At 41.5% G+C, this 22578-nt stretch overlaps 1 protein-coding gene and 1 non-coding gene across 3 annotated transcripts in view; both read right to left on the reverse strand.

Annotated features, from left to right (window-relative positions):
- Positions 1–19471, reverse strand: part of BLMH (bleomycin hydrolase) — a 48410-nt gene extending 28939 nt beyond the window's left edge. The window contains exons 1-6 of one of the 2 annotated variants that reach the window (XM_033184446.1): positions 18938–19106; positions 18426–18623; positions 14961–15070; positions 13363–13504; positions 12363–12451; positions 10950–11042 (exon numbers count right to left, since the gene is read on the reverse strand). In XM_033184446.1, coding sequence (XP_033040337.1) covers positions 10950–11042; positions 12363–12451; positions 13363–13504; positions 14961–15070; positions 18426–18623; positions 18938–18950 — 645 coding nt within the window. In that variant the 5' untranslated portion in view covers positions 18951–19106. Of the gene's footprint in view, positions 1–10949; positions 11043–12362; positions 12452–13362; positions 13505–14960; positions 15071–18425; positions 18624–18937 lie in introns of both variants that reach the window. The other variant, XM_033184447.1, reaches the window with a different exon arrangement.
- On the reverse strand, positions 13631–13738 carry LOC117068052. The gene has a single exon (XR_004430927.1). It is a non-coding gene; the product is annotated as a U6 spliceosomal RNA (small nuclear RNA).
- Positions 19472–22578: the final 3107 nt, after the last annotated feature.

Raw genomic sequence — 22578 nt, forward strand, 5'->3', positions numbered from 1 at the left:
TAATAAGGTATAATTTTTTGGGTTGTGAGACAACATATTTTCTAATGATGTCACAACACCTTCAAGTTAACATCATTACAATCCAAGGATATATTTTATATTTTTTTCACTTTATAGAAATGCAAAAATAAGGCTGGGTGCAGTGGCTCACGCCTGTAATCCCAGCCCTTTAGGAGGCTGAGGCAGGTGGATCATGAGGTCAGGAGTTCGAGACCAGCCTGACCAACATGGTGAAACCCCGTCTCTACTAAAGATACAAACAAACAAACAAACAAACAAACAAACAAACTAGCTGGGCATGGTGGCATGCGCCTATAATCCCAGCTACTCGGGAGGCTGAGGCAGGAGAATCGCTTGAACCCAGGAGGCAGAGGTTGCAGTGAGCTGAGATCATGCCATTGCACTCCAGCCTGGGTGACAGGGCGAAACTACATCTCAAAAAGAAAAAAAAAAGCAATGCAAAAATAGAAAAAGAGATACACCCTGCACAAGGACAGAATAAAAGTATTTTATCTTCTATATCAAATGTCCTTGTCTTTTTAAAAACATAACACTATGATCTGCCTCTCCCTTTTGCACCCACAGTCACCACCCTGATCCAATCATCTACTACCTGCATTATTTACGCCACACATTTGTATCTGCTATCACATTCAAGAGAAACAGATTTTACATTTACCAAGTATGCCTATTTTGTGCTAGATACTATGTACTTGCTAGGTCCACTTCATTCTCGTAATACCCTCTCAAGGTATATTTCCCTCCACTTCCGCTTCACCTTGTTTTTTCTTCTTTTTCTTCTTTTTTTTTTTAATCAGCGATTGAGACACAAAGAAACCAAATAATTTACTTAAAGTCACACAGCCAGCAAGTGGAAAACCACAATCTAAACTGAGGTCACATGCTGTCGATGACAACAACAACAAAGTATTGCTCCTTGGCTACAGGATTTAAAAAGGGAAGATGTACTGACCGTCTACTTTGCTGGACTATCTTTCATTACCATATCTCTTAAGCCTCTCAGCAAAGATGGTGGATATTATCCCCCTTTTACAGATAAGGAAATCAAGGTTCAGGGAAATAAATCACTTTCCTGAAGTCACAGAGCCAGTAAAAGGCAGTATCAGGATTTGAACTTAGGGCTGACTTTAATATGCTGTTTCCAAAGTCCATCTATTTGCCATTTACTGTAACTTTCTAGTTTTCACATAACTTGTCTCTCATAAAAGATTATACACTTCTTAAAGATAAGAACCAGATCATGGATATTTCGTGTCCTTTATAGCATCTAGAAATGCTGGCGACATGACATAGATATACCAGCTGATCTGAACATTGTTCCATTCTCCATATCACCACAGGAGAATTTTAAAAGGACTACTTTTCTCAACTCACGTCACTGTTGAAGATCCAATGTATCCTTATTACCTCCCACAACAAATCCAAACTCCGTGACCTAATTCCTTTTTCTTACTTTTTAACTTAGGCATAGCATATGTTAAGTGTGTAAAACACACTAACAATTCGTTTTTTAAAAACATACATATATACCCATGTAACCATCATTCACATCAATATACATAACATTTCCAGGCTCTGGAGGTTCTCTGGTCCCTTTGCTATTAAGTAACCCACAACTTCCACCAGATAACCACTATTTTTACTTTATAACCATTGATTAGTTTTGCCTGTCCTTTAACTTCGTATAAAAGTATTCATAGAACGTATCTTTTGTGTCTGGCTTCCTTTGGTTGACATAATGTCTGTGAGATTCACACACATTGCTGTGTGTGTGAGCAATCTGTTCTTCACTGCTGTGATTCTATCTTAACAGAAGTAAGATAACTTAGAGAAGAAGTTATGCTTGCCTGTCGTTTTGTTTTGTTCTGTTTTCCAAGATAGAACCTTCCTTTATTAAGATTTACTGTGTGTGCTATGAGCCTGAACATCTGGTCATTAAACCATCTCTCTTTTAACATTATATCCTTCTCAAGTTGGTTTCTACCACAGAAAGGAGGCACAGTATCACATAAGCAACTGTAATTGAGTTACTCTAGCCAAGGATTAATGAGCTCTGTTTGGGATTCACAGTCATTTTGCATTTGCTCAGTGCCAAGACTACAAATGACAACTTTAGGCATCTGTCATTATGAAGAAGACACTGCCACTGGTAACTATGGTCAACTCAATGACAATGAAGATGTACAGTCAGAACATACTTAGATTAGAAAGGTTTTAAAGACCTAAATGATGTGTATTTTCAACTAGTAACTACTGTTACATGTGTATCTACATGTAGTAGTGGAATCATTTCGATCAATTCTCAGTTATCCAAGGGTGGTAAATTCAGCTCAGCCAGGTTCTGGTCAAAAAAGGAGAGGCAAGGCCAGGCCCAATTAAGATGAAGATAACTAAGTGAATTTCTGTTTATTTTTAAACATATTCTAAAGATAAATACAAATGTTTTACACTATAATTTGCAAAATACCTTATTATGTACTTGACTCCCTATTTAAAGTAAAAAGTGTTAAATTCCTCCTCCCAAATACATAAATGAATTCTACAGTGAGTCCTTTTGTAAGACAATACTTATGCCCTTCACATATATTTTATAAATCTGAATTTTAATAAAGATATAATTAAGGCATAAGTAAGGATAAGGGTGATATTTCTTTCTTTTACATTTTTTTTTTTTTTTTTTTTTTTGAGACGGAGTCTCGCTCTGTGGCCCAGGCTGGAGTGCAGTGGCTGGATCTCAGCTCACTGCAAGCTCCGCCTCCCGGGTTCACGCCATTCTCCTGCCTCAGCCTCCCGAGTAGCTGGGACTACAGGTGCCCGCCACCTCGCCCGGCTAGTTTTTTGTATTTTTTTAGTAGAGATGGGGTTTCACAGGGTTAGCCAGGATGGTCTCGATCTCCTGACCTCGTGACCCACCCGTTTCGGCCTCCCAAAGTGCTAGGATTACAGGCTTGAGCCACCGCGCCCGGCCTCTTTCTTTTAGATTTTAGTAAAACTTTGTAACTTGAGATATGTTGCATTGCTTTATACTATTTGTTTACCATGACTATAAATTATCCAAAGTCATTAATACTTAAGTCAGTTTGTAACACTTTGTAAGGAATATCTGACTGAGTCAAACAACACTAGTTAATTAAATAAGCTCTCATTAAAAAAAAAAAAAAATGCTCCGAAGAATAATTTCCATGGTCTCTGATACTAGATTTTTTGATAAGAGACTCTGCAGTTCTGAAATAACATTTCCTGCGCAGTGAGCTTTAGATATCCAAGTCTGCTCTCTGGTGGGCAACACTGGAGTGTCACCTGCTTCTCACAAGATCTATTTGGCATTCAGCACAAAAAAAGATACTGGACATTGAACACAAGAGATTATATTGAATTGAATAAAATAAGAGTACAACCACATCCCTCAGAATATAATTACACATTAAATTAATATTAAAACCAACAATTAGCCCATTTAGGGAAATGTATTTGTGACTTTAATTGAAATTGCTCACTTCCCATCCCAGTACTTCACATCTTTTCTCCTTTATTTTTCTCCATTGCACTTATCTTCTGACATACTATACGTCTTATACACTTGTCTTTCCCTACTAGAACATCAACTACACAAAGGTAGGTATTCTTTTCCACATTGTTCACTGTTCAATCTCCAATGCCTGGAATAGTGTCAGGCACATATATTAAGAAATATTTACCGAACACATGCCTCCTTTTTTGTCAGGGGGGAGCGGGGGACAAAGCCTCACTCTGTCACCCAAGCTGGAATGTCGTGGCATGATCTCGGCTCGCTGCAACCTCTGCCTCCCAGGTTCAAGCGCTTCTCATGCCTCAGCCTCCCAAGTAGCAGGGATTGCATGCACGCGCCACCCACCAGGCCTGGCTAATTTTTTGTATTTTCAGTAGAGACAAGGTTTCGCCACGTTGGCCAGGCCAACGTGATCCACCTGCCTCCCAGAGTGCTGGGATTATAGGCATGAGCTACCACGTCCAGCCCCACATCCAGCCCCGAGCACTTTTGTCATTTCAAACCAAATTTAGAACCAGACTGATAAAGGGTGTGGACTTGGAATATGGGCTTTCCAAGATGCTGGAAAGCTGAAGGCAAAGATATACATGGCTCAATGACACCTGGCAACAGATTCTGCTCTTCCTCAACTCCTTAAATGAATAATGATGTGATCCTATTAATTCTGAATCTGGTTTAAAAAGAACAGAAGCAGTCAATGTTTCTAATTATTCCCTTAAATGTAGATTACTGAGAAAGGTCCCCTAAAATTGTGATATGAGTCCCAGAGTATAAAGGACAGCCTGCCCAAAATTGAGCTAAATTTTTTGATTGATGGAGACCCTTCGCTTATACCCTGGGGGCAGGTGTATGTCAAGGGAAGCTATGCTGAGTGCATCTGTACTTGTCTCTTGGGGCCATTTATCTTCTGATTAAGATTTTGTATCTTTAGCTAATTAAATAGGGAACTTAAACTAACCTACAACAATGTGGATTATATATAGTCCCTTTCTAGCAACCTATAACTGGAAAAACTGCAGCTGGTGCCAGAAAGGTCCAAGCCCTATTTCCAGTTTAAATATATTTCATAAGGTGAATTATAAAGAAGGGTCTTTTCTCTCAAGTCTCATTTTATAAAGGAGCTCCATTGTAACTGATCTCTAAAAATATTTTCAGGCCAGATGCAGCGGCTCATGCCTGTAATCCCAGCATGTTGGGAGGCTGAGGTGGGAGGATAACTTGAGCCTGGGAGGTTGAGGCTGCAGTGGGCTGTGATCTTAACACTGCACTCCAGCCTGGGCAACAGAGCAAGACATTATCTCAAAAAAATAAAAAAATAAATCTCTCTAATGGAGAGATCTGTTTATCTTAAACGACCTGCTGAAGTACAACACGGTAAAAGAAGCCAAATCAGGAGAGAAAGGTAAAAGAATGAGACATGAAATAAGGGGAAAGAAAGTGTAGATCCCAATTTAAAGACAAATGATACAGGACTTAGTTAATTCCCACACCCATGACAGACATCAAATGAGAGGAAGAAGGAAAGATGCAGCAGTTGAGAGTCAGGCATAAATCTTAGAAGCGTGAGAACCTGAAACAGTTTTTTAAGGCAGCTACAGGCAGACACAGAAAAAAGGAGAGGTTAGAATAGTAAGGTAGTTCGAAGATGACAACCAAACTACTTGAAAGATAGCAAAACTTCATATAACTCTTCTGCTCAAAAATCTTCCTGACTTCTCATTGCTTATCGAATTGGGGCAAACGCTCATGCTCATACTCTAAGTTCTTACTATCTATGTCTAATTTTACCTTTCCACTGTTAAGGCTAAAAGATTTCAGTGCTTGAAACCACCACAGAAAAGACAGAATCTTAAGTATTCATTTGTATTTGAAATACTGGGTTGCTGAGAAAGTAGTACAGTAAAGTCTAAAGCACTGTAAAAATATTAGTTACTTCTATTATATAAAATGCAAAGCCCTACAATCATTTACCCCAACTTATTTTTTAAGAGACAGGGTGTCACTGTCGCCCAGACTGGAGTGCAGGGGTACAATCATAGCTCACTGAACTCACTGCAACCTTGAACTCCTGGGCTCAAGTGATCCTCTCGCATCAGCCTACCATGTAGCTAAGATTACAGGCACGCACCAACACATCCAGCTAATTTTTTCATTTTTTTGTAGAGATGGGGTCTCTCTTTGTTGGCCAAGCTGGTTTCAAGTTCCTGTGCTCAAGTGATCCTCCTGCCTTGGCCTCCCAAGGCAGATATGAGCCACTGTGCACAGCCTACCCTAGCTTTTTTTAGTTTTACTGATGGAGAAAATAGTCTCAAGGGTAAAATAACCTATTGATCAAAGAATAGAATGGTCACGAGAACACTAAAGCAGTCACAGAAAACAGCTCAACTCTGAAAAAGGTTTAGTGCCGTGGGTCAATGAGCCAGTTATAGGGGAGAAGGAGTAAGGAACCTACCTTAGTGACTATTTATTCACAGAGGAAGAGAAGGGAAGACAGCTCTCTACTGATTTCTGGTAGGGAATGAAAGAAGGGCAAAGATCTGTTTTTTTTTTTTTGAGACTGAGTCTCGCTCTGTCGCCCAGTCTGGAGTGCAGTGGCGCAACCTCGGCTCACTGCAAGCTCTGCCTCCCGGGTTCACGCCATTCTCCTGCCTCAGCCTCCCGAGTACCTGGAACTACAGGCGCCCGCCACCACGCCCGGCTAATTTTTTGTATTTTTAGTAGAGACGGGGTTTCACTGTGTTAGCCAGGATGGTCTCGATCTCCTGACCTCATGATCCGCCCACCTCGGCCTCTCAAAGTGCTGGGATTACAGGGGTGAGCCACTGCGCCCGGCCTTTTTTTTTTTTTTTTTTTTTTAAAGTAAAACACCTAAGCTTGCAAAAGCAGGCAAAAAAGCAGATGCCTTCTGGAGGCATTAAATATGTTTTCGGGCACAGAAAGACATAAAAAGGTACACTTTAAAAGTATAGGCACTTCTGTGATGTTAAAGGGAATGAACTCATATAGATGATAATAGTTAAATGATCTTGAGAGTACTTCTAGAGGTGTTTATATCAAAGAAAGAAACAGAAATGTGGACTATCTGGCCCCACCTCACACCTACTGAATCAATCTGCATCTTAACAAGATCCCAAGGTGATTCATGTGCACATTAAAGTCTGATGGCACTACTTTAGACCACATCTACTCTTTCTCTCTTCCAAAACCTTGCTTCTTCAATTATTATTTCTCTCATTCACACCTGCTATCCTTTTCTACACATTGGTTCCCTCACACTGCCCTAATTGCCAAAAAGTCTTCTTTCCTATCTGTAAGTCCACCCTTCAAGATCCCAGGACGTTATCCCAATACTTTTCCTCGTCCTCCACATCCAATTCATCAGCAAGTCCCAAAAGCTTCACTTCCAAAATATACCCTGAAAAATTTTTTGTTTCTGAGATGGGGTCTCGCTCTGTCACTCAAGCTGGAGTGCAGTGGTGACAATCATAGCTCACTGCAGCCTGGAACTCCTGGGCACAAGTGATCCTCCCACCTCAGCCTCCTTCTAGCATATGCCACCACATCTGAACATTTTATATATTTGATGTTAAACATGTATTTTTTAATCAAAGATGTCTTTAAAATAAAAATACAGATAACTAGGTTCTATTCTCAGGGAAATTGACTTTGTGGGTCTGGGACAAGTTAGGCCTATATATTGTTTTTAATAGCTGAGACCCACTGCTATAGAATTTCCTAAGTCAATCATAATGGCTTCTTTTCCCTTTTTGTGGTACCGACAAATATTGTTTTTGGTCTTTGATTGATTGATTGATTTTAGAAATGAGGTCTCACTGTGTTGTCCAGGTAGCACTTGAACTCCTGGGCATGTGGACTCAAGTGATCTGCCTTAGCCCCCCAAGTAGCTGGCACTACAAGTGTCACAAAACAAAAAAGAGAATTCTTCTTGTTACAAAACAAAAAATTGACAAGTGTTAACACCATGCCTGGCTATGTTTTGCTTTTTAACAGACAAAGTTTTTTGTTTTGTTTTGTTTTTGAGACAGAGCCTTGCTCTGGCACCCAGGCTGGAGTGCAGTGGCACAATCTTGGTCTCTGCAACATGCGGGGTTCCAGTGATTCTCATGTCTCAGCTGCCCAAGCAGCTGGCATTACAGGCGTGCACCACCACACCCAGGTATTTTTTTCATATTTTAGTAGAGACGGGGTTTTGCCATGTTGGCCAGGCTGTTCTTGAACTCCTGGCCTCAAGTGATCCACCTGCCTCGACCTCCCAAAGTGCTGGGATTATAGGCATGAGCCACTGTGCCCAACTGAGAATACATTAATAATCTTAAGGGGATCTGCAGGCTAAAAAAATGGACACTGAGAGAACATTGCAATAGACGTAACCACACATCTCCAAAACAAATCTGCCTTGCCTGTCATCTCAACAAGCAGTCTATACCTCACTTCTCAGTAAGAATGCCTTTAGCATAAACACATTTTATTCAAAGCTATCTGAGCTTCATGGTTGTTGATTAAGTCATCATTTTGACTTGCCTACAAGGTTACACAAATCATAGGTACTAATTTGTGGCTTTAAAACTGCAGCTAGATTCTTCATTACCAAAGAGTCAGGTTCAATGAAAAGGAGTCATCTGGGGGATTGTAAAAATTTTAAAACCTTATATACAGGGCCATGCATGGTGGCTCACACTTTACAATACATGCAATCTTTGGGAGGCTGAGGTGGGAGGATTGCTTGAGCCTAGCTGGTGGAGATAGGCCTGGGAAACATAGTGAGACTGAATCTCTACACAATTTTTTAAATAAATGAGCTGGGCATGGTGGCATGCACCTGTAGTCGCAGCTGCCTGGGTGGCTGAAGCAGCACTTGAGCCCAGGAGTTGAAGGTAATAGTAAGCTATGACTGCGCCTCTGCACTCCAGCCTGGGCAACAAAGTGAGCTCTGTCTCTAAGGGGGAAGAAACCCTTACACATAGAATTCTGTAGTAAATAGTTAAGGCAGAATCATTAAGTAAATAATCCTATAAAACACTCATACTCAGGACTTGGTAAAGTTGGATGTTACTATTTCTCTGAGGCAGGAGTAGGGGAGGAAAAAAATATGTGAAACATATCTGCCCTAATTCTTATCAGCCAATTACCATGCTCTACAAATGATGAAGACATCAATCTTAGACACATCATTAGTTCAAAGATCATTAAAGCAAACATCAAAGGCCAAAAGGATGCTTATGATCTACAGCAAGTATTATCTAGGCCCTTTTCCATAACTGTTTGCAGAACCTTCATTCCTACTATGACCCCATCTTTTTTTTTTTTTTTTTTGAGATGGAGTCTCATTCTGTTGCCAGGCTGGAACGCAGTGGCATGATCTCGGCTCACTGCAATCTCCGCCTCCTCGGTTCAAGTGATTCCCGCCTCAACCTCCCAAGTAGCTGGGACTACAGGCGCACACCACCACACCTGGCTAATTTTTTGTATTTTAGTAGAGACGGGGTTTCACCATGTTGGCCAGGATGGTCTTGATCTCCTGACCCTGTGATCCGCCCGCCTCAGCCTCCCAAAGTACTGAGATTGCAAGCGTGAGCCACTGTGCCTGGCCCCCACCATCTTAATCTAACCCTAAATAAAGGCAAATTATGTAGCAGATGTAGCCTCTGCAAGACAGATTCCCCAAAAATCCAATAAGGAAAATATTTCAGATCCTGAACTGAATCTCAGACAGGTTTACCTAGGATCACAGACTGTTAAGTAAAAGAGTCAGAATTTAAACCCATGTATGTCTGACTCCAAAGCCTATTTTTTTCCTACTATACTAAGATGCCTCTCTTCCATAAGAATTTAAGAGATAAAAATGAGATTATTTAAATGCATTTGGTAAATGAAATTTCTGCATTCATCCACTCAACAAATATTTAAGAAACAGCTATTGTGTCAAGCACTAGGCTAGACATGTTAAACACGAACGGAGTCTTTAGAGCTTAAGGAACTTGTCCCAGGATATATGGCTATTAAGTAATGAGAAGACTAGAACTCAGATAGCCCGACTTCAGAGATTACACCCTCCACTACTCCACTATGCTGCATCTCTAAAATTTAAAGGAAAACAGGAATGAAGCATTAGTGTTTTCCATCGCAGTGGAAAAAAGTAGGCCATTTTAACTCCATACAGTCTTGAAACGAAGCCTAATTAAGGGCCCACTGGCTGACAAACGGATACATTTATTCTTTCCTCAAACCAATTTCAGTTTTATGCGTATTCATTCCGGACATGGATGGTATTAATAATAAAGATTCTTAACTGTCTTGATCTATTTTATAATATTACCACCACATATTTTAGTGCTTTTTACATTTTCCAAAATGTTTTTACATACATTCTTTTAACAAATAAAACCATCAATAGCTCCCTGTCTTTATTTCTACAGAAAGAAGCCAAATGTTCTGGTATCTATCTAACATCCCTTACATCTCTGCCTTTCTAGCTTAATTTGCTACCCATCACACTGACAAAAGTTATGTTTCAGCCACACGATTCCCTGAAGGTTCTATCTTTGTTCATGGCACTGTTCATACAATTCCTTTTGCCTAGAATGGTCTTGTTATCTACCTGGTAAATTGTGACTACTCTTTCAAGAGCTATTTTCCCTATGAAACCTTCAGCTCAGTGAGCTAGTCACTTCCTCCTTTATGACCACCAAATCAGTTTTACACATCTAGCATAGGATTTATTCTAATTAGAGATGTGTTTTTCCCAAGAGACTGAGCTCTTTAAGAGCAGTGACTGGGCCGGGCGCGGTGGCTCAAGCCTGTAATCCCAGCACTTTGGGAGGCCGAGACGGGTGGATCACGAGGTCAGGAGATCGAGACCATCCTGGCTAACACGGTGAAACCCCATCTCTACTAAAAATACAAAAACTAGCCGGGCGAAGTGGTGGGCGCCTGTAGTCCCAGCTACTCGGGAGGCTGAGGCAGGAGAATGGCGTGAACCCGGGAGGCGGAGCTTGCAGTGAGCTGAGATCCAGCCACTGCACTCCAGTCCGGGCGACAGAGCGAGACTCCGCCTCAAAAAAAAAAAAAAAGAGCAGTGACTATGTCTTTCTCATGTTTCCTCAGTGCCAAACTCATAGAAGGTATTTAGTATTTATTAAATGATAAAAGAATGATTATACAGACCACTAAACTAGGCATTAGAAAACCTAAGTCCAAGTCCTGTACTAAAAGGCAAAGTAAGTTTTAATTTCAGTTTTTTCAGTGTAAAATAAGTAATTTTCAATTCAATTAAACATTCGTTGCCATGACTAAAGCTTCCTAATCATTAGTTTAACAGATGGGAATATTCTGAGAGTTCTTTAGAAGGGTCACAAAAAAATCCAAATTTTGTTATTACCTCCTCCATCATGACATCCTGTGTGGCTGAGATTTCTCCTTTGGTTGCTCCACTGTGTACCAGGTTCCGTAGTCGTATACAGAATTCTCTCATCTATGACAGAAACTTATTCAGCACTCCAATAGTTACCCAAATTCAATCGTAAATGAGTCTCATAGACCAATGCAAGTTCTATTTTGAAGTATAACTCAGGCCAGACCCATGGCAAAGTTCATAAAGGCAAATGTGTTTTTCTTCAACTTGTCCACTTAAACACACAGCTAAAAATGCTTTCCATAAGGAGCAAAGGCATAAATTATTCCTCCAAAATACTAGATGGAACTGCTCCTGTTCTGCAAACATCATATAAAGATGTTTTATGTGTCTGGGCATGGGGAAAACACGTGATTACATAATGCCTATCACTCATAAAAAGCAGGAGACAAGATAATTATGCCACTATGTTACTCTAGTAGATTTTTACTTAGGATTTCAATAGCTGTCCATTTTTCCTTCTCTGCCAACTGACTATGACTATGGTTATTCCAGCCCCCAATAAATTTTCATTTTTTCACTAAGATAAAGGTGAGTCTGAAATTTAACCACAGTGCTAAAGAAGACGTTGCTCTCACTTCAAATGGAATCAAATGCTATATTATTAATGATCTTTTAGCCTTTGGATAAAAATCCCCAGCGTTTCCAGGGTGGAAAATAGCCCACTTCTAATGTTGGGGAGACACACCTATACTTTATTTTAAAATGTAATCGTTCTCCCAGGGAGATGAAAAATCCAATTTTGGCCTCATGGATTAGGACAGCAGATTCTGGCAACTCCCAGTTCTCAAAAACGAGGCCTGGCTAGCAAAGCAGCATCCCTGCAGGAATTATAATTCTCCTCGGGAAAACTGGTTATGTAGAGAAGACACAATGATTCATTAAGATAAGTGAAGCAAATAAAAAGTAGTTCAATAACTACAACAAATCTTTAGTGGGTGGATAAACCACATTGATGTGGTCTGGGGAAGTCTCAGAACACAGCACACTCTTTAAGGGAATCTTGCGAATAGTTCTTTTGGTTTTACTAGCACATAAAGCAGTCCTAGCCCACCTCCACTAGAACCAAGTGAGAGACACAGCATCCTGAGTGCTTGCAGCCAATATTAATTGGACATGGGACTTTATTTCCTAACTATCCCCCTAAGAAGACATTAACATCAACAGAAATAAAAGTGGAAGTTTTTTAAAAGCAAAAACCCTCTAATATTAATTATTTTTAAAGTTATTACATAGCTACATTGCTTTTGACAGACATTGACATCAGTAGTTATCTTGTACACAAACGGTATACACTGAAATACCCAGGAACCCCTTCTAAAAAATAAGTTTTAAAGAAAGTACACTAAACTCAATCCAACCCTGCTTCATATATTGTACCTTGTGATTCAGAATATCATTCATCCTTCTGGTTGCCTCTGTTGTATAAGATTCAGGAAAGCATTTCTTAGGGATAACACCATATTTTTCTAAAAGAAAACAAATTCCAGTGTTAAATAAGGTAAAAGATTAGAAACCCTGGCAAAAATAGTGATTGTTTCAAAAAATAGGCCATATTTTGCTGGCTTAATTCAGAAAACCTTATACTTCATATTATTAAGCAGGGTTTTTTTTTTTTTTTTTTTTTTAATAGAGTTTTGCTCTGTCACTCAGACTGGAGTGCTGTGACACAATCCTGGCCCACTGCAACCTTGAACTCCCAGGCTTGGCCTCCTGAGTAGCACAACTATGGCGCATGATACCATGTGCAGCTAATTTTTTTATTTTCTGTAGAGACAGGGTCCCACTATGTTACCCAGGCTGGTACTGAACTCCTGGGCTTGAGCAATCCTCCTGCCCTGGTCTCCCAAAGTGCTAGGATTACATGCCTGAGCCACCTCACTCAGCCTAAGTAGGTTTTTAATGTGCATATTTATCTGTCTATGTTAGAATTAATTCTATTCTTTTTATCTACTATACTTTGTCACTTCTCAGCCTTTTGGTCAAGATGAAGTGTATCTATCATACTTTTGTGAAGTGCTCAGCATGATGGGATTTCCCCAAAAGATGTTTTGAAGACATTTTAAAACAGCTACAGTTTTCAGGTGTTTCCTGATTACATCAATGGAGAAGAAAACAATTTTTTCATGGAAAATTAGTTCTACTTAATACTACCTTTTCTTCTCCAACCCATCCTTCACAGTAGCTCTCTCCTTACTCCTCATTTAAGAAAGGCACTTTACAGGTGAGAATGTGAACTAAAGATTCTTAGAAATAATGATATATCCTTCTTGGAGACCAATTCTACTCTGTACATAACCATCAAAGCAATGGCCAATGTCTAACTACAGGCTTACTTAATCACGCTGAGTTTCAGTTCCATTAAAGAAAGAAATTTTACCAACAATATTGACAAGCATATCCCATTGGCCACCATCATTTGCAGGGTTCATAAGCAAAAACTGCACCAGCCTCCCATCCTCAGGCTCCTTTCTCTGGGCTGTGTCCACAAAAGCGTTCAAGAAGAAATAACAGCGCTCAACCTAAAGAGTAAAGAAAGTTAAATAAAATTAAAAGAAAAAAGAGTTAGTAATTTTACTGGCATTATCAACAGAATGGGAGTCTTGGAATTACCACGGAATCAACATAATAGTTTTTTGTTTTATTTTTAAAAACATGAACCCTTCATGAATTTACATGTCATCCTTGTATAGAGGTCTTGCTAATCTTTTCTGTTATCACTCCAGTCTGGGTATCTGTGATGCTGAAACAAGCACCATAAGTATTTTTAAACTAAAATTGGTAAATAAACATCAGTATCTGACTTCATCAGAACATGTGAAGTTTCTTATACCTGTGTATGTATTCCAATATATTGCGTATATGTGTACAGTGTTTACATTTCAATGCTGCAACAAAATCTGATATCTAAAGTCTTTAATCAACAGACATTTAATGAGCACCTATGGAATATATATTTTGTTTATTTATTTATTTATAGACAGAGTCATGCTCTGTTGCCTAGACTGGAGTGCCGTGGTACAATCTCACTGCAGCCTCAACCTCCTGGGCTCAAGCAATCCTCCCACCTCAGCCTCCTGAGTAGCTGGGGGAACAGGTGTGCACCACCACACCTGGCTAATTTTTGTATTTTTTGTAGAGACGGGGTTTTGCCACGTCCAGACTGGTCTCGAATTCCTGTGCTCAAGCAATCCTCTCACCTCAGCCTCCCAAAGTGCTGGGATTACAAGCATGAGACACCAAACCAGGTCAGTAATATACATTTTGAAGATTAGGAAATGGAATACGGCCAGGTGTGGTGGCTCACACCTGCAATCCCAGCACTTTGGGAGGCCAAGGCAGGCAGATCACTTGAGGTCAGGAGTTCAAGACCAGTCTGGCCAACATGGTGAAATGCCCTGTCTCTACTAAAAATACAAAAATTAACTGGGCATGGTGGCATGTGCCTGTGATTCCAGCTACTTGGGAGGCTGAGTTGAGAGGAGAGCTTGAACCCAGGAGGCAGAGGTTATGGTGAGCTGAGATTGTGCTACAGCCCTCTAGCCCAGGTGGCAGGGTGAGACGGTCTCAAAAAATAAATAAATAAATAAATAAACAATGAAATAACATTATTTACTATTTTTCAGACAAGTACTTGAGAAGGGAAATTAGGTCCTAGAAAAGAACAAATAACCTAAAAAGACATTAAAAAGGGAGATACACTGAATTGAATATTGAATATAAAATTTAAAATTTTAAATAGACAAGCAAGTAAGATGAGTCAGTAAACTTATTTCATTGCAAAAAATAGCCACCTACCAACCAAAAACAGTTCTTGCCTTTGAAAGAGTCAACTTTTGATACTCTGGAAGTCAGAATAAAAGGTGTCTCACCCATTATGAAAGGGCAGGGTATAAATGGAAAAGCAACAAATGAAGAGGCAGTCCCTACCAAGGCTGAAATCAATACAAAAAGAATCTTGCCAGATCCGTCCCATACCTTGTCCCAAAAAAAGAGGTAAGATTGACTAAACTCAAATTCTTCAATATTTAATTTTTTCATGAATGGAAGCCTCATAACATTCAGACAAGAAAAGATCCAGCATCGCCCTGAAACAAGAAAGCATATCAAGAAATTATGAGGGTTCACATAGACTGCACTGGTCCAACTGTTATTTCCCACCAATGAACTCATGACAAGATCTGGACAATTCAGAAAAAGTAAATCAGAAAGAGCAGAAAAATTAAAAACAAAACAAAACAAGAAAGGTGGCGATTATTATTAGCAATATATATGCAAAGGTTTAATATCTTTAACACAAAAACATTCCTTACATATCAAATAAAGAATCTATTACATATCACCCAAGAAAATCACATTAGAAAAAGAAACATTGCTAGAAAACTGTGAACAGAGACCACAAATGGATCATTCAGTGGCCAAAAAAGATAAAAACTGACAAAGAAGCAGTTTTAAAAGTTAATGATAAGATACTTGTTAAGTGGGGAAAGATCATTTCTTTTATTTCATTTGGGGAAATAAGCATCACTATCAATCTGGATAGGAATCTAAATAGGTATAAAATACCTGAATGCAATTTGGCAATACCTAGCAAAAGCTTTAAAAAGCCCCTACCCATCCGGCGGTGGCTCATGCCTGTAATCCCAGCACTCTGGGAGGCCGAGGCGGGTGGATCACCTGAGGTCAGGAGTTCAAGATCAGCCTGGCCAACATAGTGAAAACCTGTCTCTACTAAAAATACAAAAATTAGCCGGGCATGGTGGCGAGCACCTGTAATCCCAGCTACTTAGGAGGCTGAGGCAGGAGAATCACTTGAACCCAGGAAGCAGATGTTGCAGTGAGCCAAGATGGTGCCACTGTACTCCAGGCTGGGTGATAGAGGGAGACTCCGTCTCAAAAAATAAATAAAAAATAAAAAGTCCCTACCCTTTAATCTGGAATATGTATTCCAATATGCTTCCATATAGGGTGAGTATATGCTTCGGTATAGGCTGACCTTAACGTAAGTCAATACTCCATTCTCCCAGTGATAAGTCAAAAAAGTGGAGATATTTCCCTAACTGGATTTTATAAACACTTCGAAATACATATGAGTAGTAAACTGTCTACCCATAATATTTTAATAAATTTTTTTTAGGAGACAGTCTCACTCTGTCACTCAGGCTGGAGTGCAGTGGTGCAATCTCAGCTCGCTGCAAACTTCGCCTCCTGATTCTCGTGTCTCAGCCTCCTGAATAGCTGGAATTACAGATGCGTGCCACCACACCCACCTAATTTCTGTACTTTTAGTAGAGCCAGGGTTTTGCCATGTTGGCAAGGTTGGTCTCGAACTCCTGACCTCAAGTGATCCATCTGCCTCAGTCTCCCAGAGTGCTAGGATTACAGGCATGAGCCACAGCACCCGGCCAATATTTTATAAATTTAAATATATACTTAAAATCATGTTAACATAAATTGATTTAGAAGTACCATTTTTCCCACTTCACATTTCATTTCCACACTGATTCATACTCTTCACATGTCCTAGCCATCAGTGTCTGTGCCATCATTAGATCCATTCTTTCAGTCAGCACACGTCATCTCTCTTCCTCTAGTACGTTTGAGTCAATGTTTTGAATCCATGCATGATGCTGTCCCTGAAAATTCTATGCCAAGCATCCACTATACAACCAGATTCTTCATTTGTCCTGTATGTGTATAATCACAAACTCCATGTCACCACTTCCTGTTCTGACTTAAATGATCTTTAAAAGGTCTATTTACAATGATATGCAACATCAGTTTATTCAAATTTGTCGCCTTTTAAAAAAAGCTGATTCAATCAAAGGATCTCTGTAAGCATGCAAAAGTAGTATGCATCTGAGGTTTTTCAGAGTAATGTCTTCTCCAAATTGTACTCTACTTCAAAATAAATTAACTGAGAGCGCCCATTAGAAAAATCCTTTAAGGTCTTAAATATAGGCAAATTATCTCTTTTCTGAAGGAAAATTCTGAGGGAAAAACTTTGACTTGTATTGGGTATAATTTTTTTACTAATATGAAAATATGTTTATAATATATTGGTAAGTGAAAAAGATAGGTAGCTTACATAACAATGCATAAGGTATCAACCCACATTACACACACACAGACCTGACAAATATACAGGAAAAATATTCACTTGGTATTTGCAAATATTCTACATTGAACAAAAATAATTTTGTAACAAGAAGAAAACTCTAGTTAACTACAGTGTTTTTTGAAAGTCACTAGTGCCTTACTATTAGTTACTCTTTACCTTAGATTTACCTGTATGTCACCTCTCTTCTATATGCTATATATTTCTAGTAGAACGGATCTGGATGCACTGGTGATGTGAAAACTGCATGAAAATAAACTACATAGCTCACATGCTATTTGGATCTTTTGTATATCAAAGTGACACTGCAAAATGTGTAAGACCTGACCTGTTGCCTAACAGGTCACTGCAATCTAAACTATGTAGGACCACTGTGACATTACTAACTGGATCATCTGTAGCCTGAGAGTCCATACCACTCCAAGCACTTTCTTCTAGAGCAAAACATTAATTATTGTAGGGTCTTGATTTTTTCCTTAACATTTAAAAAATCAACTTTATTCAGGTAAAATGTACATACAATAAAATGTACTCAAGTTAAATGTGTGCTTTGTGAGTTCTGACCGACTCTAAACAAGCAATGATGTGCTTCCTGTCCATACAGACAGACTGGGGGTCGTTTTCAAGTAGATAAAGACTTTAAAAAAATCCTTTTAGTACAATTTTGTTGTGAGAATGTGCTCCTTATTTAGATGGTTGGATATCTAATCTTTCACTATACCTGTTTTTTTCTGAGAGTGGTGCTAGAAAGCAGATAGCAAAACGAGACTTCTTGACTAGTAAGGCATGAGAACAGAACTTTTTTCTGTATTACAAATTGATCTACTGGTGGGAACTGAGCCCATCAGCACATCAGCTTCAACTGTAACCAAGAAGCAAATTTAAAAGTAACATCTGATGACATTTTAACGTAACTACATTGTATCTTTTCTATTTCATAGTATAGGGCCTTCAGGACATTTCTGGTGAGTCCTCCAAGGATATGAACCTTTTCACATATTCTGTTTTGTGACCAAAACCATGCAACTCCAAGACATGGGCTACAAACCACAAAACATAGGAACATAATATAGTCAATTACACTCAAACGTAATACTCGTGGACATGTCACTTTAGTACTCTAACCACATGTGCTAACAAGCCACAGAATACCAAAACAAACCACATGGGTAATGTTCTTAGACCTGCCTGTACCTGTGCCTCACTCTCTAAGAATTTACAACCAGTTCTTTCAGTACGAATTTAAGACCACTCTTAAGAAAGACACCAAAATGGGACGCTGTCAAGAAGGTCAAGGAAAGCATGGGAGAAGTTGAAGCCCACACCTGAGCTCTTCTGGTTGGTGACTGGCTTGCCCTCCTGGGACACCGCGTGCTGGAACACATGCTGCGCGCGCTGCACGGTGGCCCGCTTCAGACAGATGTCCAGCAGGTCGTGGGTGGTCCCGACATTCTGGGCAAGTACGAACTGGGAGTCGGAATTCAGTTTCTGTATCAGAGCAGCTACTTTCTCCGAATTCAGTCCTGTTGGGAGACCAAACGGGATTTTAACGCCAAAAAGAGGGAGAAGAGGGCTGATCTGGGGCTCCCGCGTCCCGGATTTAACTTCGTAGGCGCATCCTGGGTTGCCCGCTGCAGCGGGGAAGCCCATGAGCTGCATCCTCCTCCAAGGCGCTGTCTCCCTCCCAGGCCGCTCCAGCCCACCCCGAAAGCTCCCTCCCCGCCATCGCCCAGGGTCCCAGCCCCCGGCCTTCCCCGCCGCCGGGCCTCACGGGGACCGCGGAGCTCCTCCAGAGAAGACAGCGGCGGGGCCTCGGCGGGGGACGGCGGCACCTCACCTGCGCTGCTCATGGCGCCCACGCTGCCCGGCGGGGTAACAGTAGCTTCCAGGGTCCTCGGGCGAGCGCCGGGGTTCAGCTGCGGCTCCCTGCCTAAAGCGCCGGACCTGCCTCTCGCACCCGGAGCGCCGGAAAAAGGAAACCGGCTTGGCGGTAGCGGCGGGGAGGCTGAGGCCGGGAGAAACGGGGTCCGCGGAGGGACAAAACTCCCCCCTCGCGTTGCTGACTCAGCGCTGTCGGGGCTGGCCCCGCCCGGGGGAGGGCCGACGGGGGCGGCCTCGCTGACGCGCTGGGTCAGCCAGTGCCCGGGGCCCGAGGCCGCGCCTGCCCCCGCGCACTACCGCGCAGTTGCTCTGCGAGGCAAGGCGGTGCCGGAGCCTTCGCCCCCGGGTTCCCGCCTCCGGGCCGCGCGGGCGCCGTCTCGGTATCAGGCCGGCTCCGAGGAGGAAGGCTGATGTGTTCCCTACGGGCCCAGACCCCAAGTATTCTAGCATCGGGAAATCGTCCCCAGGAATCCTTGTGAGAAGCCAAAAGGGAGCTCGAGGCGGGAGGGAGGAGCTGAGAGGTCCCATAATTAAGCATCAGGCTTAGGACGGGTCACAAGGAATGCACCCGAAGGCTCTTCCTATAGGCCTCGTTTGCTGACCAATCACTGCATTCTCAATGGCAACTGGTTGCTTGGATTCTCGTCAGAAGCAAATAATTGTCTTTGAGGGGAAATTGGAACCAAGCTCTTTCCCACCCACTCCAAAGCTATTACCAGAGTTCTACAAATAGACATCTGCTCATTTCAAGAACGCTACCCATTTGGTCTTCACGGAGTTCACGAGTGTCTCCTGTATAGTCCAGCGTGTCCCGTTGGGTTTAACCCAGGAGAATGACAGGCTAGCCTTATGCCTCAATGTTGTTTTGCCGAGTTCTCTACAAAACTAACTGATGCTCCCCCTCTAGGCTTTCAAGATAAGTTTCCCAAAGTTTTGAGATTGTAAAAACCTTGTTTTTGTTGATTCCGTTTTTCATGCCCTGAAATCTCAGCCTTTAGTAAGATGTTGGGATAGAACCCAGAAAAGGTAAAACAAAAGCACTGAAACCCTGTATCTGCTATTCAAAACAATAGGGTTTTGTGTGTGTGTGTGTGGAACCTAGAATCTAGGTCTTCTTAGGTTGAAAATCATCGCAGTTCTAAGGAACTCTGATATCTGGAAAAATCCATACTGAGGCACCAGTATTCGAGAAAGCACAGCTTCTATGTCCCTAGAGAGACTCAGCTAAAAACTGGGGCTATAACATAGCAACTATTTTAAGTGGGCCCATCAACCATCGTATTCTGAGGTTCTTTCAATATCTGAAAAAGAAGAGGCTGAAAATTATACAGAAAGAAATCACTGGTCTTTTCACAAAATGATGTTCAAGCATCCTGTCCAATTCAAATAATAAATTTTTATTCAATATCTAACATGTACTAGGCACTGGACAAACTACTGATGACATAGAGACGAACAAAACTTAATCTTGCCCTTAAGAAGCTCAGTGTAGTAGGAAAGAAATGCAAAACAACTTTTAGACTCTCTGTAGTAGCATACCACTAGCGCTGTAGACTGTAGAAGCAATGAGGAGAGCACCATCAATTAGGGCCAAAGGGTGCCTGAAAATAGAAGTAACAAGAGAGCATGATTTTGAAGAGTGGATGAGATTTTTACAAGTCAAAGAACAGGAGAAGGGCATTCAAGGCACCAGCGAAGGCACAGAGAATAAAATCATGTTGGAGAAAGGGTGCATCATAATCAGATGTGGCTAAGAGCAAGGCATGTGTTGGGAGCAGAGGCAAGGTGTAGGACTGGAAAAGTGTGAGTTTGGGCCAAGATATAAAGGGTTTTATGTGCAATGCCTGAGTATCTGGACTTTATCTTATGGTTAATTAGAAGACAAAATGGGTTTTGAAACAAAGGAAAAACATGCTGAAGTCCGTGTAAAAAAAGGAAACCTGGTGGCAGTGGGGAGAGTGATTTGGAGGGGAGAGGCTCTGGAGATAGGGAAACTGCTTAGAAGGTTCTTCCAGTAGTGAACCTGGGAGAGGACAAAAGCCTTAAATTGCGGAAAGGGACGAGGCATTGATAATTTTGAGGTTTTCAGCTGAATAAGAAGATGGAAGGTGGTATCATTAACCAAGAGAGGGCATACAGAAAAATAGGCATATTTGCAAGTGTGCAGATCTGAACTGAGTCTGGGCTATAGCAAAATTAGGATGCCCACAGGACACCCAGGAAGAGAAGTTCAGGAGGTAGATGAAAAGATACCTAGAGATTAGGTGAGACACATAAGTTCAAGTTGGAACCATGAACGTCAGCAGGGTTACAGAGGGAAAGAGGATAGAGGGAGAAAGAGATGAAGACCACAGATAGTGCCCTGGGCTGCAATGTGCAGTGGCACAGGGTGTTCATGGCACAAGGGTACCAGGCTGAGTATGGTAAGTAGAGACTAAAATGCAGTCCAGGCTCTGCTTGCCAAGCCATGCACCCTGGCCAAGGCTGTGCACAGAGTATGATGTACCTTTCACTACTTTTTTTTTTTTTTTGAGACAGAGTCTCGCTGTGTAATCTTGGCTCACTTGCAACCTCCACCTCCTGGGTTCAAGCAATTCTCCTGCCTCAGCCTCCTGAGTAGCTGGGATTACAGACACGCACCACTATACCCGGCTAATTTTTGTATTTTTAAGGGAGACGGGGGTTTCACCATGTTGGCCAGGCTGGTCTTGAACCCCTGACCTCATGATCCGCCCACCTTGGCCTCCCAAAGTGCTGGAATTAAAGGCGTGAGCCACTACGCCCGGCCCCTTTCACGACTTCTTATGAGGATGCCATATGGGGGTAGCATTAGCTCTGAAAATGATAAGGTTTAAAGTATGAATGAAAACAGAGGAGCCAGCAGAAATAGAAAGAGCAGTCAGAGAAGTAGGAGACCTGGGGAGTTACGTCCTGGAATCCCAGGAAGGCAAGGCGAGGACAGTGAATTGAACTAAAAGCTGCAGAAAGTCAAGTAAGATTGGTTTTGGCAAGTGGGTTGCAGGCAACCTTAGAAGGGCAGTTTTAGTGGAGGGGAAGGGTGGGCAGAAGCCACATTGTAGTGAGTGGAGAGGGAGGTAAATATTAGAGAAGCTCTTTGGGGAGAAAGGGTAAATTTATGTCTACTGGAGGATGAGAGGAAGGAATCAGGACAGATGAGAGATTAAATATACGTCAGAGAGGATACAATTGCAAGAGTAAGAGCTCAGGAGGAGATGGAATCACTGGGGAAGGTGGAGGGGACCAGTTTTACAGCTATTGCCACCCTTTCCATGCTGGCGATTACATTTCTCCACCCCATGCCCAGAGATTTCTATCATCATCTCTTTGCCAGCACCCTGCTCTGTCCTCATCATCAGGGTGGCACCCTTATTACCAGATTTCCACCCAGCAATTCACACCCATGCACTCAGCCCCCATGTGGGCATGGTGAGGAGGTACAGAATAAAACTGGTTTCCCAGTGGGTAGCCCCCAAATGACCCACCCAGGAAGACATTTCTCCAAGAAGAAAATTCTTATATTCTATCCCTCTTATTCCAGCCAGAAGAGATGTTATACAGCCCAGTGACACCTCATGG

The sequence above is a fragment of the Trachypithecus francoisi genome, unplaced genomic scaffold (genome assembly GCF_009764315.1).
Source record: "Trachypithecus francoisi isolate TF-2019V2 unplaced genomic scaffold, Tfra_2.0 Lachesis_group20, whole genome shotgun sequence".
NCBI lineage: Eukaryota > Metazoa > Chordata > Mammalia > Primates > Cercopithecidae > Trachypithecus > Trachypithecus francoisi.